We start from the raw sequence: 27,215 nt of genomic DNA on the forward strand, positions 1-27,215 counted from the left end.
GCCTTTTAATGCATTTAAGCACTTTCCGAAATAGTGACAACAGCAAATGTACAAGCTTTGAAAATTGCTTCAAATGCAGCATAAACAGTATTAAGGAGGGGTTATGACAGTGACTACAGCAGACAGGATATCTGATTCATTCACTCCTCACCAAGAACAATAAACACTCTCACATTCTTGTAAAGTTTAATTTCAGCATGGTGGATTTGCATAGTGATTGTTGATGATAACTAAAATTGAAGAGAAAACTGCCGTACTGTTTTTGTGTGACTTCTCTCCTCACAGCAAATATGAACCTGTATGAGAACAGAATACAAAATGACGGTATAGCAATACTATAATGTGATCTCACTGTGTGAACAAACGGCTCTCAAATCAATACTTGGCAGCTCCACACACACACACACACACACCCACACACACCCACACACACACACACACACACACACACAGACGAACACTGATTTTGTTTCAAGTCATTCCATCGTCGCTGTCGCGCAAGGCCATCGGCCATCGCCGCCGAGGCTCGCTACCCCGGGTGCAGCTCATAAGCCTCAGGCCTGACTAGTTTGTTATGTCATGTTGTGTTGACAAAAACCCAGTGTCCCTCTTCTCGAGCCACGCTTGGAAAGAAACACAATATAATAATACTGTATAGATTCAGAACCACAAGTATCTTATCATCATAACCACCTCCAACCAGGCTTCACTGGTGGTCATTATAGCTTTTAATAATGTGCTTAAAAGCTTTCGAAATTGTTATGAAATAATAATCAAAAAAATCTCAAATCTGTAATCCTGGTCTCTATACTGCCTCCCCCTGGCCAGCCGGGGCTCCTGATGGAGAGGAAAGGAACTGGTTGGAATTACGTGTTCCTTCCATGCGCTATACGTCCAACCGGGGAAACCCCACCCTATCAGGTGAAAACAAAGTGGCTTGGACTCCTCATTCATAGAAGGAAGCATGAGGTCAGTCCGTTGCTCTCCCCAGGTTGGCAGAGGGAGTGTGTGTGGCACCCAGGATTTCACTAGACAATTGACACTGGGTGAAAAAAATGGGATACAAAAATCGTGGGATAAAAAAAAAGAAGAAAAAAAGAAGAAATCAGTCTTGATCGTTGAAATGTCTCTTCTCCTCGCGGGACCTCTTCCTCTCCTCGACGGACGTCCTGTACTGCGTCGGGGCGGTGTCGTCCCCTGGCGACCCCTGGTGGAGGTCCTCCGGGGGCGCGATGTTCACCCGCCTCACGTTGAGGTCGGCGGCGAAGCCCCGCGCCTTCTGGTAGAAGAAGAGCGACATGGTGCGGTCCAGCAGGAAGTTGTGGTAGATGGTGGCGAGGCGCGTGCACAGCTCCAGCTGCGAGCGCTTGTTGCCCAGGTCCATGGCGGCCGCCAGAGCCAGGTGGTAGTAGCCGGCCGCGTCGAACGGATCCTGCGAGTAAAGAACGTACAGTAAAGAAACCATCCAGCACATAGCCTTTGTTTTATTCAGTGGTGGATGAAGTACTCAGATGCTCTGCAGGAAGCTATACGAGAGGCATAGGCTCTATATCGTTGATTTGGTATCCTAATTGAATGTGTGTGCTCCTGCCTGCGTGTGTGCGTGCGTGCCAAGTTGCCAACTATGAGCTGGGTGTTTCTTGGGTGTTGTTGATTACAACTGACTGTGGTTCACAAACATGTTCATGTAAAAAAAATATATATTAATATGTATTTGGCAGAGGACCCCCATCTGAATATAAGCTAGGGTCCCCCCTACAAAATTGTAGTTATATTTTATAGCAGATCTACAAGCTCACAACACGAGCAAGCTTGTAGATTATAGCTATTTTCAAATAGCCGATGTACCGGTATATAGGTTTAAAGCGGTTAAACTGATTTTGATAATATATTAATATTTTTCTTAACCCCCCCCCCCCCCTTAGGGACCCTTTCTGGAAACCCCTCAAGAACCCCTCGAGGGTCTTTGAGAAGCAGTAGTCGTAGAAGCAATAGTATAGTAGTAGTAGTCTTTGAGAAGATGTAGCCTAATGTTGGTATCAGTGGGCAACTGTGACACACTGTGTCTCAGATATTACTACTGGTGATAACCATACTCAAAGAGCAACCACTACTAGCCTATATTTAATAATGCACGGCAATGTTTCCAGGCAATGTTTATTATTAATAAACATTCCCTGGACGTTCAATTTCTTGTGCTCACTGTGCAAGCAGCAGCCTTAGATCGCCATCTGCTGGCTGAACATATTATAGTCTACACAATTTTCTGTGTGGAATCCATAAACCAACTGACAGTGAGTCCCCCTCCTCAGCACATGGACTTGGACTGTGTTTATTATCTTTGGACATTTAGACCTAATTATGTTAATTATGTTCTGTTTTAGTCTCGTATTCTGGTAGTTTTGTTAATTCCCCAGTGCTTCTTATTTTGTAGTATCGTTCCTCTAGTGTTTCCTGCCTAAATGTAGTGTTTTATGTAGTTTATGTAGATCAAGGTTTGATCATAGGGGGAGCTGTGGGGAAAAAAGCATGTTAGCAATAGTTCCAGGAAGTGAGATACCAGGAACATTTATAAAAGTACAGGAAGTGTAAGCCAGGGGTTCCATTTTAGGTATCAAAAAGAGTGTTTGGTGATGGTTTGTCAAAGAGACTTTTAAGGCTAATACTAAACCATAATCAGGAATCAGAGACAAAATACTCTAGTGGGGCCGGAATTATTTTTAGATCTTCAGAAGGAAAGTTTGGTAAAAGCAGCACTTCTGACGGTTTAGCTCTGAATCAATTCAGAGCTTTTGGACAAAGGGGAACCTCCTGTCCTGTGGACCACTGACTTGAAGGTTGGGTGAGGAATACACTTTTTCCCTTTTTGAGCAATGCATTGCCTTTTTATTTGATGGCTTTATGGATTACTTGATTTTTGGAAAATAGATCTACAATTTTTGGTTCTGATTGTTATACAAATAGTATAACAATTATATCATGCCCTTAAATAGTGCTTGTACTTGGAACTGTTTGGCCGCCGTGCCAATTCTTAAAAACATTTTAGTTCCTTAGTTGAAGTGCGATGCTGAACTCTGAACTCTCAAATGGTTTGAATTGGTGAGAGAAAACTGCAGAGTGGCCGAGGTTTGTAAGACCTGCAGTTGCGGGGATGTTTGTTTTAAAGCGATCTAACGTCAATCTTTGATGGGTTATCGTGTCTTACGGTGGTGGTGAGTTTGGGGGAGGGTCGGTTGGGTGCCCTCTCCCTCCCCCCGGCCCGGTAATGACTTGTTCTGCCAGTGAGCGACCATGTCGTACTACAGAGTATAAATTAGACTTCAGAAACATCGCAAGTTGTTTTTTACCTTCAGGTCGTAGAAGATGATGTCGCCCAGTGTCTGGTACACTCTGGCGTAGTACAGGGTCTCCTCGTCGAACTGCAGGGGCGCGGGGCACAGCGCCAGCGTCTTCAGGAAGTAGTGCTCGGCCAGTTCGAACTGGCCCAGACGATGGTTCAGCGTGGCCAGCCGGTGATACGCCACGCGCTCGTTCAGACGCTCACCTGGCAACGTTGAAACCAAACATATATACACCTGTTACTTTTATTTACCTCACTGGTACATTTTAGCTGTTATCCACTTGGGGGATTGCATGGGGCGGAAACCCCTTTTGGTGTTAGCATTATGTTATGCTTTAGCTATTTTTGAAAAATAAAAGAACCACTGACATATAAACATAGCTTTTTCAGAAAACTGTCAGGATGTAGAAGACATTTTTAACCTTTTGTGGAATTATTTAGGGTATACAATATATAGCAAATGGCAGCAGACTCTCTCAGCTGAGGGTTCCTTGGCCTGAAAATCGTTGAAGACCCCTGGTATAGACCTTCTAATTCTCTGAAGACAAGCGTACTTTCGAGGCAGCATTCTGAATCTCTCAAAGGGCTCGTTCTTCTCTCAATACACAGGCTCGCTGCACACCATACTTCTGGCTGCATTGTCTACAGTACTGTACATAGCTACACCACACTGACAGCACATAATGAGAAGTCAATGCCAAGAAGAGCAGACAGTGTGAAAAGCTAAAATAGCCATTTGATAATCTTTTAAAAGTGCAAATTAGAGTTAAATTATACATGTGTAACAATAATACAAAGAACTTGAAAGAAAAAGGCAAAACTTTAAATACAGGAGCAGCGTATACTTAACAGTTAGGATGGCACAGTAAACATAGGTGTCTCCATACATAGACACATCATTTCTATTGTCTCTCCCTCTGTCTGGTGTAGGGGGTCGTGTCCAGAAAGCATGGATTTGAGTGAACCGGTGCTCTGGATAATTGGATATCATGTCCAGAGAGCGAAAGTGTTTTTTTCCCGTAAATGAACGGGATACTTGAATGATCACACTACACCGTCACAAAAAATGTATTAATTTCAGACAATTCAGGCATTTGGCAGACACTCTTAATCCAGAGCGATTTACAGTAACCAAAAAAACATATTAAAAATAGCAAAGCCACAAGCTCGAAGCTTGTAGATCATTGAGCAGAATTTAAGTTTTGAGAAGTGACGTACCCAGAGTGACGCTGATGTCCAGAATAAACGCTTTGATAAGTGACGTACCCAGAGTGACGCTGATGTCCAGAATAAACGCTGTGAGAAGTGACGTACCCAGAGTGACGCTGATGTCCAGCGCTGTCTGAGCGAACTCCACCGCCTCGCCGTACATCTTGAGGCTGAGCAGCAGCTCCGTCAGTTTGTTACACATCCTCAGTCTGGTTCTGGTGCTGCCCGTCTTCACTGCGATGGGCAGCGCCCGGTCCTGTGGGAGCACCACACACACACACACACACACACACACACACACATTTGAGCCACAGACCACCATTTGATGAGATTTTGCTTATCAGACCCAAAACTTGGATACGATTTTGTCCACAATTCCATGCTGTACTGATGTTGGTATACCATAAGGAGAGATAACAGGCGAATGTTGATCAAAATAACAATTCTTCTACATTTTCTAATTGTGTAGACTTCTTGTAAAGTATGTCATGCAGATATTTAATTATAATTTAACTCCTGAGAGTGTAAAATGAAATTTGGTTTCCATTTGTAAGTCTCTTCTTTCTGCTGACGACAGTGCACTGGAGGGAGACCTCTGAGATGTTGAATTACATTTCGTACCATTCATTCATCATAGATACGCATAACAACGCAGAACCACCGGACATACCGCGCAGTAAGGGCGGCCTTACTTACTTTGTGATCGGCTACTTTCAGTGTGCAGCAACTACTTTAACTCAAGCTTGAGAGTGCATGCTATAAGCTCACACCTGGCAGGAGCAGACTTATGTTAGGGTCATCGGTCATACTCTTATTCATATATACTCTAAGGTCATACTCAGTAGAAGCTGAGTGTACAGTATGTTAGGGTCATAGGTCATAAGGGTCATACTCTGTAGAAGCACACAGTCTTATTTCGGTCCTAACAGAGTGTACAGTATGTTAGGGTCATAGGTCATACTCAGTAGAAGCAGAGTGTACAGTATGTTAGGGTCATAGGTCATACCCTGTAGAAGCACACAGCCTTTTCTCGGTCATGGCTGCTGTTGAAGAACACGTCTCCTGCTGCCTCCAGCAGACCCAGGATGAAGCTGGTGTTTCCTGTTCCCAGACCCATGTCCTGAGCTACCTGAATGAATGAATGCATGAATGAATGTGTCTCCTTCTACATCCAGTGGTTTTACGTAGACGTGTAAAAGGACTAGTTTGTCTCACAAAGGAGGCAAAAAGGAAAGTTTAGTCACATAACGACTCCATCTTATTCTGTAGAATCTTGTAAAAATTTACATGTATAGAGGGTATGCGCATGCTTAAAGTGAATGGCACATCGAGTGGCAAAGCATCGTGCAAAGTGAGTTTAACATTGTTTAATGTTTAATGCAATCAGATGGGACTTTTCTGTTTGGATGTATGGGCTGTCAAGGCCAGGAAGTAGTTTTTTGCCACTCATTAGGCATTCCTGCATAACTTCCCGGTTTGATGATGATGTCACGCGCATACCCTCTATTGTACAGTATGTATGTTTCGCGCACACATGCACGCACGCACGAATCTACGGCCTTGCAATATGCATGGAGATTACTCAGAGGTGGTGATATTTTTTGTAGTTTGTAATTTTTTAGATAAAGCGGTTGATGTACAGAAGGTACCATTCACTCTACTAAATGGTAGGTTCCTGTACTAACAAGAATCTGCTGGTTCCAAATCATTGTGTGCAGTGTGTGATTCCACAACAAATGACCAGTTATTTCACTAAATGACCGCCTTTTCACAACCACTGTAACACATATGTAGGCTACTGTACTGTACAAACAAACAGTATAAACAGAAACATATACTTAATGAAAGAATGTACAGCTGATTGTATACTGTGAGTCTTACAGGTCTGACTGTAACTCTGAGAGTGTGCAACGTGAACCTTCTGGACCATTTGGTTCACTTTCTACACTCTCAGAGTTAAATTGAAGTGCCTGTCCACATGTCTCATGGTGTTATAAAATTGCAAACAATCATGGCCATGGTCTTTATCCAGAACGACTTACAGTTGTCAACTAACACGTTACTGTCACAAGCGTTGAGTGTCACACAGTGCGACGTGTCGGTCGACACTTCAATCATAAATCATAAAAATCATAAATCTCCTTACATACTTCCTCAGTGACTAATACTGTGTTTACTCAGGCTCTGATTGGTGTTCGGTGTGTGACGTCACACCTTGTCTGAGTTGATTGCCATGCGTCACACCCGTTTTCGGTGGACGATATTGTAGTCCGAAAACCAGGAAACTACCAGGATTTACCCGTCTGAAGTGAGTGGTACTGTACTGTACTGTACTGTACTGTACTGTACTGTACTGTACTGTACTGTACTGTACTGTACTGTACTGTACTGTACTGTACTGTACTGTACTGTACTGTACTGTACTGTACTGTGTGTGTGTGTGTGTGTGTTAGGCTACGCAACAGTGTCACTTGGTGGTGAACAAATGCTATAACGCTATTTCCGTGCTCGGACAAAGCCAGGGACACACATTGCTGGGCAATGCTCAAAAAAGACATTAACCAAACAGATTGTTGGGGTGTGGTTTCAGACCTGGATGTACAGGTCAACCAGCTCCGTCTGACCCAGCATGTGGTAGATCTTCCCTGCCTGCAGCCAGCCATACGCCTCCTTCTCCTTACGACCCAGGTCGATGAAAATACCCAGACTCCTCTTGGTGTAGTCCAGAGCCATCCGGTAGGCTCTATGACACACAGAGACCATTTAGGGAATGTTAATTGGTAAGAATCTGACAGGGGTTACAATTCAATGTATTGAGATATAGAGTGTCTCGGTCCCGCCCCGACGAGAGGCCCGGGAAATAATTCCCCGTTCATTTTCCCCATAGATTTTTCAAAAAGTGTTTATTTAAAGACGTTTGCGCCACAGACAAAGCCAACTAGGCTCGTGACAAATCATGACGATAAACACAATGTTTTGGGCAGATCAAATAATTAGTAAGGGGGCAGGACTGCAACGCTCTATATCGGCTTCTAGCATGTTCATTCAAATGGCTATTTTGTCTAATCTAACCAATCCTAACAAATTATTGTATTATGGAAGTTTTACTATTAGTTTATAGTGCTAAAACCGTGTGTTTATTGTGTATTTAAATCCCCATAGTAGCAGCTACTCTTCTCCTAGAATGACAATATGGTATTGTACATCATTGCATAAATATAACATAACTCACCGACCATAAATATAACTTCCGTACACACCCGCACGCATGCACACGAATGTGCAAGTGTGTACGGATATTATATTTATGGTCGGTGAATTATGTATGTATGTATGCACACGCACACACACAGCACCCCAGTAGCAGTAACCTGGGTGTTCCCAGGCTGAGGTAGCGCTGGCTGATGGCCTCCAGGACGTGTCCCTCCTGTCCTCTGTCCCCGTGTCGCTGCAGCAGGTTGACCAGGTGCTCGTTATAGAGGATGCACTGTCCCAGGGCCCGGTCGGCGCTCACCTCCCCGTACAGATGGCACAGCCTCTGGGTGGCGCTCAGCTGGCCTGGAGGCATGCATGGCGACACAAATGGTGCATGTCGTTTTGTACTATAGCCAATGGTGGACAGTATCTAAGTACATTTATAGAGGGCATGCGCATGCTTAAAGTGAATGGCACATCGAGTGGCAAAGCAACATGCAAAGTGAGTTTAACATTGTTTAATGCAATCAGATAGGACTTTTATGTTTGGATGTCTGGGCTGTCAAGGCCAGAAAGTAGTTTTTGCCACTCAGTAGGCGTTCCTGCATCATGATGATGCTGATGATGATGGCACGCGCATACCCTCTATTGGATGGCTTGGTTGAATGCTTGATTCTGATTGGTCAATCGCTGAATTCAGCTGTGTTATTTCTGTATGACCGCTCCGCTCTATAACAAACCGCTATCTATAATTGAAACCTCAGAGCACCTGCTGTGCTGTTTGGATTTTATGCTGTATCCATGTAAGACGGACATGTAAACAGACACACAATGTCATTTACAACTAAACATTGCTTTCAAGAATGTCTTTGAAAACATTTGAAGCGAGAAATAGACAATTCAGTAACCTGAATCTGATCAACACCGAAGCGACCTTATGGAATTCTTTCATTACCGTAAGCAAGCAAGGAAATACTAATAATAATCAGGATAATTGACAGTGAGTGGTGGTCATTATGGAGAACATTACCGACATGATGATTAGGCACTGACGCACCGTCAATTATCGCTTACTTATTGCCCCTCGCGACGTCCCTTCATGTCCCTCACACGAGGACTAAGAACTTCTGCATTTCTGACACCAATTTGTGCACCGAGTTGGAATCAAAACCTGCTCCTGTTCCGAAACCGAGACTCGCAACCCACATAAAACAGAGAACATGAAGGGGCAATCATTGTGTGTGTGTGTGTGCGTGTGCGTGTGTGTGCGTGTGCGTGCCTCTCTCTACTCACAGACAGCATGGTCCGCGTACACAGAGAGCAGCAGTGCCCACTCTAGGCAGCCTTTAGCGTTGTGCAGGTTTCCCTGGTCCACATAGTGCTGTCCCAGCTCCAGTAACACCGTGATGAAGTTCTCCTCATGGTGGTCCTCTCTGTCCAGCTCAGAGAAGATCTCCACGGCACCGAGGAGATGAGTCTCCGCCAGGCGTTTAGCACCAGCCTTCAGGCACAGCATGCCTGCAGAAACACAGGAGACTGACTAAAGTGGGCGTTGAGAACTCAAATGTGTCTATTTGTTATTTTGCATAAGAGAGGGAGGACGGGTCCGGTGGGACACATCCATCGACAGACAAAAGGAATAAAGTACTGGATTAATTATTAATTAAGTGACTAACGTTGATTAAGTGACTCGTTTTGTCGTTTCGATACCAGAGTCTTGACTCTGGCATAACACAGCGGCAGTGACTCAGGCTGCTTGGGAAACATAAGGTTCCCAGTTCGATCCCAGGCTCCCCTGAGATAGTGTCAAAGTGTCCTTTTGCAAGACACTGAACCCTCTGAGCAGGTTGGTGCCTTGCATGGTTTCCTCCGCAGTCGGTGTGAGAATGTGTGTGTGAATTCATGCATTCATTCATTCAATCATTCATTCATTCATTCATTCAAACCATATTTTATTCTCGAAAGATATTGACGTTGTCGTCCTGATGCATCGCAGTACAATTTCATTTTCACATCAACATTGGGAATGGCTAAATGTAATTCACATTGGAAAGGTCTTTGGAGAAAGCCCCTATAAATAAATTTGCAGTGTTTTATTGATATATTGATTAAAGTCCCTGATTGTAGCTTTAATGTAATGCGATATTATGTTATGTATAATATAAAGAGTGTAAACATGGAGCGGTAAGGGTTTTTCACCTAGATTAGCCAGAGCTACAGCCCAGTTGTGTCGGTCCTCAAACTCCTCACAGATGTCGATGGCAGACTGGTAGCTCTCTGCTGCCCTCCGCAGGTCACCCATGCACCGCAGGGCCACGCCACGCATGTTGAGCACCACACCTAAACACAGACAAAAGAAAGTGTATTTTATTTCAGTCGTCGAGGCTAGGGCAAGTGCTAAGGCGAGTGCTGCGCGCTAAGATGGAGTCTGAAGAGGTGAGAGGTTCTTAGACGTGGACCGGAGGCTAAAAAGGCCATCTTCACCTTTCTGTGACCCTTGACCTCTCCCCTTTGGAATAAAAGAAAACGACATTACAAAAAAGCATTTAATCGGTAACAGACCTTCCTGCGGCGTGGTGCAGTGCTCCGGCATGGCCGCCAGGATGGCGTCCAGGATCTCCACCGCCGTCACCGGCCGGCCGTCGCAGACGTGGAGCCACGCCAGCCACACGAGGGCGCTGTTTCTTTCGAGGGCTGCTGGCACAGGGGCGAGGCTCTGAGAGGACTGGGGAGGGCTGCGGATGACCAGCGTGTGCATGGAGCGCACGGCGCGGCCCACCTATAGCGTGGATTTGGACAAGCATATTTTTATTTTAGTTGTAGTCGTAGTCTTTTGGATAAAATTCAATTTAGTCAATTTAGTGTTAGTCTAGTTTTAGTCGACTAAATGTCTTAGGATTTGAGTCGACTAAAATGTGTTTTGGCAGGCCTTTATGGCGTCGTAATGGCAGATTTTTCACTTGGTTGCGCTCTGAAAATAGCCCATCTACAAGCTCACAACACGTCGCAGCGCGACGTGTTGTGAGCCGGCGGAAAAAAGGTAGTCGATGAACGTTTTTTGCCATAGTTTTAGTCGACCAAACGACCCACCATGCCGTGCTTGTGGAACAGCTGTGAGAGACACAGAGTGACGGCCTGACTCAGGCCATGGTGGTGCTGGTCCTGCCCTCCTGGTCCGTTCAGTGCCGCCGTCGTGGGCGTGGCAGGCTCCTGAGTGAAGGACAGCGCCCGGGACAAGTACGGCGCTACCTGAGCCGGAATGGAGGAGCCGTCCTTCTTGATCCTGAAGATGGGGCTGTCGCCATAGTGACATTTTCATTGGTTTGGTCGATGGTTAGTTAATAATTGATGGTTGTTTTTTATTCATTGATTACAAAATTACATTTACATTACAATTACAAGTAGTAAAAAGACAATCTACAACTTGTAGTGTGTGTGAATGGGGGGTTGGAAAATGTATCATAATTTTTCAACATTTTTTAGAAGGGCGCAGACAACCATGTGGACACATTAATTCTACATAATGTGAAACTTGGGCCAAGCGAATCGGATGCTACAGTTTTAGGCGTCACCATCCATCCAAAAGCCAATTTTAGTATAATAAAGATCGGCAACAAAGTTGCCGATCTTTATGCACACCTGTATGCACACCTGTATGCTCTGAGGCGGGTGCGTAGGCAGGGCTCAATGTATTCAGAAGAATGTGCACAAAGACCCGCACACCGCCTGCACTTGCAATACGAACTTTATTTATAGTCAAAGACCTTCTTTGCTCAGTATAATAAAGACCCAAGTGGGCCTCCTACCCGTAGAAGTGTGCGGCGTTCTGCAGGACCAGAGCCAGGGCGCTGAGGCAGTCACTCAGCCTGGCCGAGGGGTGCAGGGAGGCCTGTCTGCTGGAGCTGAAGCTGAGCTGGGGCAGGCCCAGCTCCCGGTACAGTCTGCCCAGGAGCAGGTACCCGTGGCTGGGGGAGACGCTCCCCCCTCCGGGGCCCGCCGCCTCCTCCGTGGAACGGGGCTGTCACCAGGACACTTACATTTAAGTTGACGATGAATTGTCACACTAATAATTTGCGATTAACGATTGAATCACGTTTCTTAACGCGCTTAAAACGTGTCACTTCGTGCCGTGTTGTAAGCTTGTAAATCTGCTATTTCTGCTTTTTTTTATGTGCGAACAGTTTCAACATTGGACACGATTATGACAAAATAACTGCGATTATAATTGCGATTAGACGATGATGTAATAATGGTGACAACCATACCGTGGAAAGAACCAGGAGTCTCTCGATAAACGGCACGGCGCCCGCTGCCTCGACGGCGTCGCCCCCCCGCCTCAGGTGAAGCTTGGCCAATAGATAACAGGCGCGGGCCTCGGCCATGGCGTTGTGCGACAGCACGGCTTTCTTCAGGACGTACTTCATCACCTAAAGGTCATTGGAGACAAACAATTGCAACTTCAGGACATACTGTATGCAACCGCTCCATAACCAAAACGGCAATTCAGATTTACAATGACTCTACCCTCCCTCCCTTGCCCTGAATTTGAACTCTCAAAAAAAGAAGGGTTACAAGACGTTTGCGCCAACTGCAGTGGATTAAATAAGACGATGCTTAAATAGCTCCACCACATAATCCCCTCAGCCCATGATCACTGTTGCTGCGTTATGTGAAATGCATTTCATACAATTATTTTAATGCATTTGTGTATTTTATGTAACTAGACCGGTGTCCGGCTGTAGAGCACCGAGTCGGTTCCTGCATACACTAACTGAGACAGAGACATGGTGCATTCATAGATAGATGTTGTTTTTTCTGGTGTATACTGACTGCCAAAGGTGTGCCAAAGGCAAATTTCCATTTAATGTCAAATTGACAATAACATTTTCTTGATTTATTTTTTTTACCTCCGAGTCCTTGGTCTCCATGCTCTCCGCGCAGTACGGGAGGCCCATGAGCAAGGCGCCGACGCGCTCCGCCAGCGCAAAGTACTTCTCGCCGTTCTTCTGCACCAGGTACACGGCGGCCAGGCTAGCGTAGACGCTAGCCAGCAGTCTCATGTCCGCGAAGCCGTCTCGCGGCACGCTCAGCGCCTCCTCCAGGTAGACCCGGGCCTGGCTGAACTTTGACCTCCCGGCACACAGCTTGCCCAGCAGGAAGCACAGGCGGCTCTGCGACCAGTACAGCCGCTTCTTCCTCGCCGCCTCCCGCGCCGCGCCCAGGAAGGCCGCCAGCTCGTCCTACAGTGTCAATATTTATATTTAGATGAACTGTCTACAATCTACAAGCTCACAACGCGTCGTGATGTGATCTGCTATTTTCAGAGTGCACCTGAGCGCAACCAAACATAAAATGATCTCTTCTCCACTAGTCCCTCCCTAAGATGTTAGTATAGTTTTTTCATTTGTTGACGAAATTATTATGATCAATTTTGTGAATTCGTTTTTATTTAATTTTCGTCAGTGAAAATCAACACTACCTCATCCGATTGGCCGACGAAGGCGGAGGAGGCGAGGAGCTCCGGGGTCAGCCCGTAGAGGGCGCCGAACTCCGGCTTGCAGTCGGAGCCGTCGAGGAAGGCGAGCAGTGGAGCGAAGTGCTCCGCGTTGTTGTTGCTTCCTTCCACCACCGGGTGGACGGTGAAACGCGGAGCCGGAGCCTCCGGGACTGGGTCTTCTCCTCCCCGGGTCGGATCTGTCTTCGCGGCGGTGCAAGAAGAAGGCGGGTTTTTGCCTTGGTTGAGAATCCGCAGAATATTCCTCTTGAGTTCGGCCGGCGGCTCAGCGTCGACTTGGCCCGAAGAAGAGCCGCCTGCAAATGGTTAGCGAGAGGATTAATGTGTTGTGAAACAGCGGTAGAGAGACTGCATGCTTGGAGACGAATACTCAATATGAATTCAGCATGTCAAAATCAGTGTGGCCAGATTCTGCGAGAGAAATAAGCAACCAGGTGTATGAAAACAAGCACAAAAGAAGCGACTAACACATGAGCACTTTAAACCTATATACAGTACATTTCAAAAATAGCATATCTACAAGCTCGCAACGCGTTGCGATGCGTTGTGAGCTCCTAGATCTATTTTCAAAAAATATATATTTTAAAGAAAAGTGGCACATTTTAAATATGGAAAAACCTACTTGGCGCTGCTTTCTTGTCAGGATCCTGTTGATTACTTGGATCTGAGAACAAAACGATGAAAAGGAAAAACTGAACATAAATCCAACCATCCATGAAAACACATTAAATCAACAACAGAGGAGTGAGTCGTAATGAAAGCAAGCTGAACATTCAAGCCTCCTCATCAACATGGTGCTGCTGCAACAAAACAGCAATGTGTTTGTAATAATCGCTGAAACCCATAGGGGTTCAATCCAGTCTAGTTTATATGCTGTTGAAATCAACGAGGCCCCACATTTAGCTCCTAATGTGTCTTTTTAACTTGAAATCTGACTAGAGCAATGGTATTTGCAAACTGCATGATTTGTGACACTGCGTGATTTGTGAGTTGGGAAAAAGTTAAATATGCGCTGACAATCGCATTCTCACACTCGTGACGTCAACCGGGTGACGGCTGAGGACAGGATTTGAGTATATGCCATGATACAGCACTATTTGACATTTCGGGAGTACCTGCAAACCAAACCTTGCATGCTGATGGCGGACATGATCATTTACTGTTTTCTGTCCTTATGGGCACGCAACTCAAACGGCGCTGAGTTATCTGTGTTACCCAGCTTGTAGATGTAGCCGACATCAATCTGAGCCGTCTTCTTCAACAAGTCCACGGTCTCCTCGATGACCTGCTCCTCTCTCAGTCTGAAGAACTCCCGCTCCTCTCCATCCAGGAAGATGTCTGTCGATCTGAAACAGAGACAGATTGTTCAGAGTACTGAAGAACTCCCTCTGCTCTTCATCCAGGAAGAAGTCTGTCGATCTGAAACAGAGACAGATTGTTGAGTACTGAAGAACTCCCTCTTTTTCTGAATGTAGCCTTTCTTATTTTTTATCTTTGATTTTATACCTGCACTAGATGCGCCCAGACCTCTGTTTATGCTATGGTGTCTCATGTCTGTTGTCCTGTATTGTTTGTATTGTTTGTATGTTTTAAACCACTACTCTTGCTGTAAACCTAATTGCCCTTCTGGGACATTAATAAAGACCTTGAACCTTGAACCTTGAACCTCTCCTCTCTTCATCCAGGAAGATTATTGCCAATCTGAAACGGGGGCAGATTGGACGGTCTCTGCTACTTTTCTGTCTACCCTTGTGTCCTCCATGCACAAGGCACATTGTTGTTGTTGATGACAATAATACACATTATTCTTACACGGCTTGGTTTAATGCTTGACTCTGATCACTGAATTCATCCAATTATTTCTGGATTAATGGCCGATGAACTCAATTAAGAGGCCGCTGTCTAATCAAATCACACAACGTTGCTCTCAAAAGAAATTGAAGTGAGAAATAGATGATGCCGTAATCGAAAACTGATTATATTTGATCAACACTTTCCGAGGAGACCATGTCCGCCCAGGACGGACTTATACTTTCATTACCATAAGCAAGCAAATACTTAGTTTTGTTGTTACTTTTGTTGTCAATTTAGGAATTAATTTAGCCGTGCAATAAGCGCTATAATTGACGGCCAGCCGGTCATTGTTGAGAAATTAAACACTTCAGGGTGATTATGGCACCTCTGCGAAATTATCCCTGACAATATTGAGTATAATTACTTAATACCTGGCAGTTAATGTGTTATTTAACTAATCTAGCTGGGGTCTCCGGACCGCACTTTGAGAACCATTGAAATAAAAGCTTCTAATTGGACCAGTAAACAGAGGCGCTTACGCTCCACTTACTTTATGAACTACTGAAATAAAAGCTTCTAATTGGACTACGCTTCACTTACTCACAAATGTCATTGGACGGTTTGACCAGGCCGGTCCTGACCAGCCCCACCTCCCCCGTCGCCTCCAGCCTCCCCACGAACCAATCAAAGCAGGACACCAGCAGTCCCACGATGATGATGTCATCACCGGATGCCACAGTGAGCTCGTCGGGTCCCTCTGAGTCGTAATCTGCAGAGGCCACACATCTGCCTCTGGCTGAGATATTACATTATATGAGATTAGTTTAGATTAGATTATATTTATATACCATTATATAGCATAGGCCTAGCATCCATAGGCCTCTCATTGTAGAAACGGCGTACATGATAATCCGTGGTACTCGTGCACGCGCACAGGGTTATTAGTGTTATTCATGCTCAGAATGGCATAAAATGCCATGTTTATAGCCTAAATAAAATGTTAATCTAAGCCGCACTGAACAATACATCACTTATGCTTATTTTGCGGATTTTGCTGGCACTGGCGCCACGCTCTGGTCTGGAGGGCTGGGTTGGACTGGGCAGTATTGTGTTAAATTATATTATATTAGTCTCGGTTAGATTAGAATAGTTCAACCCATTAAAACCGGTAAAGCATCATAATTGTAGCATTGGCTGTTAAAAAATAGCAGATCTACAAGCTCACAGTGTGTCACGTCATGCTGGGCTGCGAGCATGTACATCTGCTATTTTTGAAAAACATCAGGTCTTAATGGGTTGAATTAAATTACATTCAGAATTAGACTTTATTGTCACAGTCACAGTAAACGTTTTTGTGCATAGTTCCCAAGGCAGGAAAGAAAAGGTGAAGTTTAAAGCTTTTTCCACAAATTGTACAAATAAAGGACTTTCCCATGTGTTTCCCACATTCGATGTGGCAAACATTTGCTACAAAACTACAAGGATTTCTTTTGCTTTTTTTGGGCACAAAAAAAGAACATCCTAATGGTTTGGTTCCATCACGTTTGTCTTAATGTTCTCATATAATATGTACAGTATATCCAAACATAAACAACGTGGAGGTCATTTGGCTCTTAAGTGCTACTCACCGAATTGGAGAGCAAACTCACAGGCCGGCTTGCCTCCACCAACCAGAATGTTTTCTGGACAGGACTTCAAGAACCACCTGTGGGCAGACATAGCATATCATTCAATAAGTCGATACTCAGTTAACCACTTTTTTTTTTTTTTTTTTTATAATCTTTATCCCATGATTTTGCAACCCATTTTTCACCCAGTGTCAATTATCTCCTGGGCGCTACACTTCCTCTGCCACCCTGGGGGGGTTGGCAGAGTAGTCATGAGTAGTCCTAGCTGCTTCTTTTCACCTGACAAGGCAAATATTTTCGAAGAGAAGACTTCCGCACACTCGACTTATTAAAAGCAGGTGTGTAGGCGACAAAGCAGCAAACGTGTAGAAGGAGGGAGACCCGCACACTGCCACTTGCTGGTTCCAGAGCTTTTTATTTCATGTCAAAGTGCAACGTTTCGGTCTTTCGACCTTCTTTAGGCAAATATTTTCCAAAACTCTGTGTGACTTTCAAATTCTGTGTGGATGTACTCATGCCATGACTCATGAGTCATCATGACACAAAGTTGTGTATAATGAACTTAACCGTGAACCCAATCTTGTCCTAATTGTATAAGCCAAACTCCCCAAATCTTTTTTATAACCATAAGACAACTATTTCTCTTGTGAGGATCTCGAAAGTTATTTTAGCTAATAATTCAAGTACATGCACGCACACACACACACACACACACACACACACACACACACACACACACACACACACACACACACACACACACAGTATATATACATACACACACACACACACACACACACACACACACACAGTGTATGATAGTGACCCACTGATAGAAGGGAACAACAGGCTCCAGCGTAGGGTTGGGTTTGGTTCCTCGGGCTCCATCGCCCAGGCAGTGCACGGTCCACCCGGAGCCCAGGAAGGGAGGCTCGAACTGGGCTATGTCTCCCTGCTCCAGGTACAGGTCCCCTCCGAAGGTGGAGCTGTCAAACATCTGGTTGGCAGTGCAGTGGGCGAACAGCGAGCCTGTTGGGACAAAAATAAAAGAGTGCATAATTGCTATTTGTGACAATCTTTGATTAAACGTTGTGATGCCCTGTTGTGAGCCTGTCGATCTATTTTCTGCAATCTTCAATTTCCAATTGAGGCATTTAGCAGACACTCCGAGGCCTTGGTACATGTTGACCTACCGTTCTGCATGAGGAGGCTCCGTGTGTTTACCTTCCTGCATCAGGAGGCCTTGGTACATGTTGACCTACCGTCCTGCATGAGGAGGCCTTGGTACATGACCTACCGTCCTGCATGAGGAGACCTTGGTACATGTTGACCTACCGTCCTGCATGAGGAGGCCTTGGAACATGTTGACCTACCGTCCTGCATGAGGAGGCCTTGGAACATGTTGACCTACCGTCCTGCATGAGGAGGCCTTGGTACATGTTGACCTACCGTCCTGCATGAGGAGGCCTTGGTACATGTTGACCTACCGTCCTGCATGAGGAGGCCTTGGTACATGTTGACCTACCGTCCTGCATGAGGAGGCCTTGGTACATGTTGACCTACCGTCCTGCATGAGGAGACCTTGGTACATGTTGACCTACCGTACTGCATGAGGAGGCCTTGTTACATGTTGACCTACCGTCCTGCATGAGGAGGCCTTGGTACATGTTGACCTACCGTCCTGCATGAGGAGGCCTTGGTACATGTTGACCTACCGTCCTGCATGAGGAGGCCTTGGTACATGTTGACCTACCGTTCTGCATGAGGAGGCTCAGTGTGTTTACCTTCCTGCATCAGGAGGCCTTGGTACATGTTGACCTACCGTCTTGCATGAGGAGGCTCAGTGTGTTTACCTTCCTGCATCAGGAGGCCTTGGTACATGAGGCTCAGCGTGTCCTCCTGGATGGACACCTCCATGCCCACGGCCCTGTCCCCGTCCACACTGTCCAACCAGAACTCCTGGTCCAGCAACAGACTCTCCATGCACTGACCCACAAAACCTGCAGTTGATGGGGAGGGAGAGGAGAGGAGAGGAAAGGAGAGGAGAGGAGAGGAGAGGAGAGGGGATCACGGGACAAGACAAGGAAAGAAGAGATTTGATATGAATTCTATTGTCTCATTTGCATTTTTGTCAATTCCCAAAAAGTCCCATACATGCAATTTCATTAGGCCTACGACAAATATACCCATTTATTTGCACATGAATGTAATCAAATAATCACACTCCATGAGTACATACCTAATGTGCAATATGTAGTGAACTTCCATATTTCTTCAAATGTTTTGAATGTTACAAACATGACGTTCTCGTCACAGTTGATGGACAGGAGGTGAGCTGACAACTCCTAGAGCGAGAGAGAGAGAGAGAATATTTTAACTCATTTACGAAGGGATCGCCTTTTGACGCCTCCTGGTCCAACTGCCCTCCCTGCCGAGATCGCATTTTGACACCTATTTTAATATAAATTGATTCCGGTTCACAACTGTGTTATGTACGCGCTCGTAGTGAGGCACAAAGATCATGCATGACCTTTTTCTTTCTTCCAGGAAATAAAATGTCTGGGTTTCCGAGGCTATGCGCATGACCTGACTAAGATGTAATAACATGGGATTGTTGTCTTTCCTGCCTCGCACCCTGGACTTGCTCCAGTGCACACCTAAGTTCTGGCTAGTTGCTCATTGACTGTAAAACCAGTTTTTCAGCTTCTCCAGACAGAGTACCTGTGATCTGATCCTCTGATCTGTTTATTCACTGTTTTCAACAGTGACCACACAGGCTTTAGTTTCTCTCTGTAGGCAGGGAGAAGCTGATGCAACTCGATTATTTGAGTAGTTTAAAAACATAAATATCACACATATGTCACACAAAAACATCATAAGTAGCAGATCCACAAGCTCGAAGCATGGCATGAAGCGATACGCTTCGAGCTTGTAGATCTGCTGCTTTTGATGCTCTTGAATTTGAATCCTGAAAAGTAACAGTTTTGGACCTATGAGGACAGACAGACGACATATAGTAAGCAATAATACCCTTGTTGAAACATCCTTTACTCTGATTACAGTATGGGAATGATTACTTTACTGTCCACAGTGGCAATTAGATCGCACTGTAGCCATAACAGCAGCAGAGAATGCCCTCTGTTATACACGTATTACTGTTATGATAAAACAAAAACACATACTATTCATGTTTTGAAATGGAATGTGTGTGTGTGTGTGTGTGTGTGTGTGTGTGTGTGTGTGTGTGTGTGTGTGTGTGTGTGTGTGTGTGTGTGTGTGTGTGTGTGTGTGTGTGTGTGTGTGTGTGTGTGTGTGCGTGTGCGTGTGCGTGTGCGCGTGTGTGCAAGATGCTAGTTTTTATTGTCTCCACCAGGCCGAAGACATGGGGAGAGAGTATGTTTTGCACTCCGTCCGTGCGTGTGCGCGTCCGTCCGTCTGTTACCAGCTAATCTCCGGCACCGTTAACCAGGTCGATGCCAAATTTTGCACACACTCTCCCTGGATGCCTCAAATCATCCAATTGCCATCCAAGGCGTAAGAACAAATGGCACCCCGGGCCTTTTCACATTGGCCTATTACAGCGCCACCAGGAGGCCACAACCTGACCTGGCCTGGTGGAGACCTGTGCACCGAGGGGCACTTAATCTAGTTTCAGTTCATTTTAGTTAGTTTTGTAAACGGTTTCATTTAGTTATCGTTTTAGTTTTTTTATTTTGTTCTGTGTGTGTGTGTGTGTGTGTGTGTGTGTGTGTGTGTGTGTGTGTGCGTGCGTTACCGTGAACAGAGCGGTGACCTCGGCACTGTCGGCCTCGAGGAGGCGGAGCTTCCCGCGCAGCACTTCCTGTGAGCCCTCGTCCGCAGGAAGTCTGTCAGCACCCTGGACCATGGACAACAGCATGGGTAGGGCTGCGCACGCAGCCACGCACACATAGGCATGCACATGCACACACACACCCACACACACACACACACACACACACACACACACACACACACACACACACACACACACACACACACACACACACACACACAGTAGCCTACAGTTAGCTGACTTTAAGATTAGATTACATGACACTGTTAATGAGGTGAGGAAAGATTCATAGAATGGAGAAAGATTTAATTGGATGAATCGATGCCAAGAAATCAACTTTGTCGACTCGTCTGTAATTTGATTTGGTGAGCAATGCATGCACAACAACCGATTAGATGGTCTCCAGTCATTCGTGAAGTGTTTGGGATTGGAAACAATGTGGCAAATAAATCTGATTTCAGGCAGAACAATGTGGAATGACATCTTATTGACCTGAAAATGACCGAAAAAACAGCGCATCCCTGTTGTTGTTGAACGAAGGAACGGTGGGGGGAAAACAGCAGTGTCACATCATCCAAAGTGACACTTTCAAATCGGTTCCACATTCCCCAAACTGTCCAAGGCAGGACAAGCTAAATTACTCACCTTGGCCCTGTCATTTATTGATGGCAACACTCATTTTATAGCACAATGACAATGTGTTGTAGCTAGCTACAGTAGCCAAGCCTTCATCACAGCACATTACAGCTATCATCATAACCCTTATGATAAACATTAGACGCGCAAACACACCTCTCAAATGTTTGTCTAAAGTTCAAAATCTGTAACAATATACAGTATGTGGCGTTATGTTATTATTTTTGATAGTATATGGTTTTAGACTGATGCTAGGGTTCGTGCTTTTGTCGCGAGCATACCTACATTGTAAATTGTTATTATTTATATGTGACCAACGTAAAAAAAAAAGTTCATTGAACTCAGAGTTAAATTGACACTGATGATTCAGTCTCACATGAACAATGGTGGCATTTAGACAGACAAAACACAGACTATGGCAGCTCTTAGAGGCCATGAAACCGCCACTCAGTCACAACCCTCACTCCTCTCTAGTTAATGTTTGTTAAAATTTAAATAAAACTGTGTGTGCGTGTGCGTGTGTGCAGCTTTCTGCTCGTTCAACCAGTTAGTGCACACATATTTTAACCACTTAAGCCCCAGTTTATACTTTGTCGTATACTGGGGGACGGGGGTTGTGTACTGAAAGTAACCAATGTATAAGCCATTTCTCTAGTTGGCATGCCCCCAAAAAATAGGGATCCCAGATACAAACTGCAGGTTGAAAAGGACCTCAGCTCTGAACTCACTAGAATCTGCACCAGGTCTAAACTTTCTTTAGACCTGGGAAAAACTGAATTCATTCTCTTTGGATCAAACAGTAATCTCAGCCAGGCAGATGGCTTCTTGGTTAGAGTGGGTGACAATATTATCACACGAAATATGAAATTAGAAATGACCTATTTAGTTTCCATCCTTGAGGCAAATCTTTTCAGTGATAAAATGGCCAACAACGTAATCAAAAAGGTCAACCAAAGAGCAAGATTCCTGTACACTGTGTACAGGATCTCCTCATTGGTCAACAAAAGACAGGAGCCCTTCTTCTACAAGGTTTCTTCGACTATGCATGCACGTCTTGGTACCACAGCAGCTCCAATGCCCTTAAAACAAAGCTCCAGACTTCCCAAAACAAACTGGTCAGGCTACTATTTGGCCTCACTCCCCGAACCCACCTTGCCCCTGCCCATTTCCATAGGCTCCACGGCCTCAGGGATTGTTGTTATCCTTACAGCATTACTGTATAACTGTACCTAGTAGTATTCAATCAAGGTGTGAAGCAATGCAAAACATGCATATCTATATATTATGCATATTATACAATGATGATCATGACATGTCAGTGCCCGACCGACCAGATGTGACCCTCTGGGAGGGTGATTAATCAGTGACTTTAGAAGACATAGGTTCAAGGTACAGGAATGAATCATTCCATTATCATTCTCTCACATGATTTCCTGACCGCTAGTCAGCTGCAGGCTTTACGAGCCTTCATAGGAAAGAAAGACTATACTGTTTTATATAGTACTGGAATTGTAAAATCAAGAGAAATCAAACGTATCATCAGGCCATAAACATTTTCTAGAAGAAGGCTTAAGCCTTAAGTTTGATGATACGTTTGATGATAGTGTGATGCTGCTGTTTCTACTGCAATGATGGCCAGTTCAGCAGAACAGAATAGAATAACATGGTCATAGTATTTGACACCAATATGATCATGACAATAAATTAAACAATGCATTTCCCACGTGAACGTATATTATCGTCCCTACTCTTGGGGTGAACATTTTGTTAAAAATAGCCGATCTACAAGATACATGCTACAAATGGCGACGTGTTGTGAGCTTGTAAACCAGTTATTTTTGGTGAAGAGATTTGCTGCCCTATAGCTATCTTGCCCTTTAAAATAGTTCAAATAGGCGTTTTACAACTCACAACACTTTTTAAAATGTTTTTCAAAATAGTTTAAAAAAAATGCCATTAAGGCATAAGGGGCAAGGGTCCCCATTGGTGACATAGAGGGGGGAAAGGAGCGTACTACCTAGCATTGACCCTTGAGGGCCCCCGGTTCAAATGAAGTATTTAGGGTTTAAATAAGTGATTAAATAATGATTGAACTGTGTCTAAGCATGCACCAACTCACTTACTGTACCCCCGCTATTGGCAGGAGGGGTGTTTAAAATGGGAGAGAATACTTTGGAGTTGGTTCATCTGTGGACAACAATGTGCCTCAGAATAATGTTTGCTGGACCAAAGGTTGAGGTTTTTGAACTTTTGTAGCTCCCGAGCCACTGACATGTGACATCCTAGCCTCGGACATCGCAGGCGTTTTGTACTGACATCCTAAAGACGCTGCTCAGACGGGATAATAATGATCATGATGTTTGACAACGGCTCTAACCACTGTGGTGGAAACACGACGGTCGCTGTGGTTTCCATGGGCCTTCTAACTAGAATATCGTCTCTGTCGGATGGCAACCTCTTATCTCCATATTCCTTTTTATTTTTATTTTTGTAAATGAACGCCCTACTAAACCTACTTGATTACACTACAGCGTCACACCAAACCATCAAACGTAGCACACTTGAAACGCAGCGCAAAGTGACACGTTTTGAGCTTGTAGATCTGCTACTTTTGATGGTTTCAAAAGAGACAATATTATCCATAATAACAGCAAAAGACTAAACACGTCGCCAACAACATTTTCCACGTCCTCATACCGTAGCCTTCTGTGGTTGGAACGCTGGACTTTCCAGCAACAGATTTCATCCATTCCTGTTCCTTCTTCCAGTTCTAGAGCTGTTATACTAAAACCACAACAACACGGGGGGAGAAGAAGAACTACATGGATGTGACCAATCCTGATTTTTACACTGTGGCTCGACAGTAGTCCAGTGAGTTCATAAGATGTTCTGTATATCTGTGCGGAGATAAACCAATTGTAGTGATGCGCAGGAGCGGGATTCGAACACCAGACTGTCACTCGCCAATCCAACGTGCAACCTACCGTGCCAATAGGGCTGAGCCCGATTGGCAGGGCTGTTGCGGGCCGAGTCTTGGATGGGGGCTACACAATCTAACCTGACTCCGCCACATTGCGGCAGTATTGAGTTCACACGTTCCCCCCCCCCCTGAGAACTCTGCCACCATCTGGCAGAGTCAGGTTTATACACGATCATCAGTGCCACATTTCTTGTACACACTGACTGAGATGGGGTGTTACCTGTTGGGAAGCTGTCCTCAGACGTGGGTAAACCCCTCCTCAGACTGCCAGCGTCCCGGGACAATGCTCGCTCTGGAAACCAAAACAAACCCACAAACAAACATTATACATAAGTCCTGCTGTGAGCTTGTATAGATCTGTTATTTTTGAACGGCGAAAGTATAAATGGATAAAAATGATTTTGTGATGATGCTACATCACAACCTTCGGGTCCCTGCGACATACTAGCGTCATGTCCAGATACTTGTCCGTGTACTTCAAGCTGCCTCATGCTACAGAAACAGGAGATATGGCTCCTGCCCTATGGGCCTCATGTTGGCTCGACAAGGCTTACTTACTTACTTTACATTTCCCACCACTGTTTGATTGGATGCTTAACATTACCTGTTGTGTTTTCAATAGATTGAGCTGGACTGTCAGGATGTCAGAGGAGTGGTTCTGATGTGCAATTGCTTGATATTTATGTTGTAGATTGGATGAATTGTTTTTGTAGTTCATAGAGATTTGTAATACAGGTTAAATGTATATATATATATATATATATATATATATATATATATAAATCCAGGCTCATTAGCTGCAGCTTGGTATAAAAGGCAGCAGGTTTGGGTGGAAGTCTGGACACTGCCACCATGCCATGTTGATGTGACGAAGACTGAAGGTTATCTTTGTTGGTGTTTGGTGAATAAATACACCTTCTGGTTGAACTTTGTACCATGATGCCTGCTGTCCTCTCTCTGTGTTGAAGTTCTCTTTGTTGCATATATACATATCGGATTACCGGATAGTAGCTGGTTGTTTGGGGAAAAAAACATTTATCCCAAAAGCCAAATCCCTGTCCAAAAACGATCTGGCAGCAAATCCTGATAGCCTAAGACAGTTGTGTGTGTGCCTTATGATATGCCCATTCTGTTCAATTTGTAAATTACCTTGATACAGCAACCACTGCTTTTAGCCTATGTTTATTGTAACACACACACACACACACACACACACACACACACACACACACACACACACACACACGCACACACATTCAGTATTTAGATTTGATATTAATTTGATCGGACACGCCCCCTTCATAAGTTCCTATACAACCCCGTTGTAACTTCAAACTCCTTGCTTGTAGATCTGCTATTTTCAAAGAAATTTGAAGAAATTACTAAATCATATCGACAGCCAAACACTGAACCACTGTAAGGTTTTATCGCCTATTTTTGTCGTTATTGCGTACTATAGGCCTATCTTGATGACAGTTATAGGTTCCTTGGTTTATAAAGTGTTCCAACAAATCCAGTTGGACTGGTGTGGAGTCTGGACTATACTGCACAAGCTGTGGGCTTTCCTTCCCTGTCAGTAGAACATTATCACCACCACAATATTGGTTCTAGCATTATGAAATCATTCATGCAGGGCGTTCACATGATAGATGATCTGTTCAATATTGCCTCACTATAATCTCTGTGTGTGTGTGTGTGTGTGTGTGTGTGTGTGTGTGTGTGTGTGTGTGTGTGTGTGCGCGTGTGTGTGTGTGTGTGTGTGTGTGTGTGTGTGTGTGTGTGTGTGTGTGCGTGCGCGTGCATGTATTGTTTCACACTTGCTTTGGCACGGTAAACACATTCCACATTCAAATATAAAGCCCCTTAAGAGAGAGAGAGAGAGAGAGACAGAGAGAGAGAGAGAGAGAGCGAGAGAGAGGTTGAACAACATTGGGCCAATGCTGATGTCACTCCCATGGGGGCATTGGCCCTGGCCTGCACTGACTGATGGTTAAAATAATCACGTGAGTGAGCTGCCTATAACGAATTAACGATAGCTGCTACTCCATAGTAAGCTATACCGTTACACGGTAGTCTATAGCATACGTACATACGTCACTGACTTGCCAAAAAGAGCATTATGGAGCTTGTAGATGATCATTCCTTTTTTGTGTTAGGGCCTAAGTGACACACACACACCACCACCACCAGTTATTATTGCCATGCAGTCATTCTGTTAATTCCTACCCATTCTCTTGTTGTGCCTGGTGAGGGTGGTCCTCTTCAGTGCCAGGTGGTCCTCTGCTGTGCTGGCGGACGACGCTGCCCGGGAGCGGCGGCTTCCAACGCCGTTACGCACGGGTCCTGCTCCAGACCCCGTCCCGGGAGGACCCCCTGTCCCTGTCCCGGGGTGGTGGTCCTGCTCGGTGCTTCTTGCGGACATCACGGATGGTGGTCCTCCAAACTGCAGACAGTCTTCCTATAGTCCTCCAGAGTGCAGTCCGAGTGTGTGTGCCGCATGCGTGCTAACTAGACATCACGCGTCTCTCAGCCCAGAACAGAACAGTGCTGCGCAGTAAACTTTTTATTGTCATCATGGTGGAGGAAGAAGCTTATAAAAGTTACAATCCTTCATCGGGTCTACCGGTCTACTCAAAACTACTGTGACTAGGTTGACGACGTCAAGCTGTTATAGAGAGCCAGTATAAAACTCGGTGCATTTTATCCAATGCCAGCCTAGTTCAGTTGCGCAAAAATGTTGTGTTCCTTTCTTTGGGTTTATTTGTTAATATTAGCGTATCCTACCAGTCATGTCCTGTGCTTTGACGCGCTGACTTCCAGGTTAATAATCGCTGACTGAACAAATAAACGCCGTTCCCATTCTCTCTTAAACATTCCAAAAACACACACGCACACGCGCGCGCACACACACACACACACACACACACACACACGCACACACACACACACACAAGCACACACAGAACAGAAGAGAGAGAGAGAGGCACGTATGCTAATGTATAATGTCAAGTTTTCATTCCCTCATAATTTGGTACACGGAATCCTCTTCAGGCTGCAAGTTAATCATTTTATTACTCGCTCCACCACGTACGTACTCAATCTAT

At 44.9% G+C, this 27,215-nt stretch overlaps 1 protein-coding gene across 1 annotated transcript; it reads right to left on the reverse strand.

The window, feature by feature from the left end:
- Positions 1–205: 205 nt before the first annotated feature.
- On the reverse strand, positions 206–26,926 carry sh3tc1 (SH3 domain and tetratricopeptide repeats 1). Its single transcript, XM_080791999.1, has 24 exons — positions 26,338–26,926; positions 24,332–24,403; positions 20,457–20,587; positions 18,921–19,026; positions 18,535–18,681; positions 17,512–17,710; positions 16,682–16,758; positions 15,654–15,849; positions 14,475–14,605; positions 13,882–13,923; positions 13,224–13,555; positions 12,652–12,984; positions 12,010–12,171; positions 11,551–11,762; positions 10,835–11,039; positions 10,307–10,523; positions 9,944–10,084; positions 9,038–9,262; positions 7,921–8,107; positions 7,142–7,292; positions 5,556–5,678; positions 4,655–4,805; positions 3,348–3,544; positions 206–1,432 (listed from the first exon to the last, which is right to left on the reverse strand). Exons 1-24 carry the CDS (start codon positions 26,531–26,533, stop codon positions 1,106–1,108), a joined length of 4,260 nt encoding a protein of 1,419 aa, XP_080648125.1. The 5' UTR covers positions 26,534–26,926; the 3' UTR covers positions 206–1,105.
- Positions 26,927–27,215: the final 289 nt, after the last annotated feature.

This window comes from Protomyctophum bolini, assembly GCF_963924005.1.
Source record: "Protomyctophum bolini genome assembly, chromosome: 20".
In the NCBI taxonomy this organism is placed as follows: domain Eukaryota; kingdom Metazoa; phylum Chordata; class Actinopteri; order Myctophiformes; family Myctophidae; genus Protomyctophum; species Protomyctophum bolini.

Coding starts and splice junctions, on each gene's coding strand:
- sh3tc1 (XM_080791999.1), bottom strand. CDS start 26,533: ATGTCCGCAAGAAGCACCGAGCAGGACCACCACCCCGGGACAGGGACA. Junction 16,759..17,511: donor CCTGTTGTTCCCTTCTATCA/GTGGGTCACTAT, acceptor GTCTGCCCACAG/GTGGTTCTTGAAGTCCTGTC. Junction 14,606..15,653: donor CCGTCCAATGACATTTGTGA/GTAAGTGAAGCG, acceptor TCTCTGTTTCAG/ATCGACAGACATCTTCCTGG.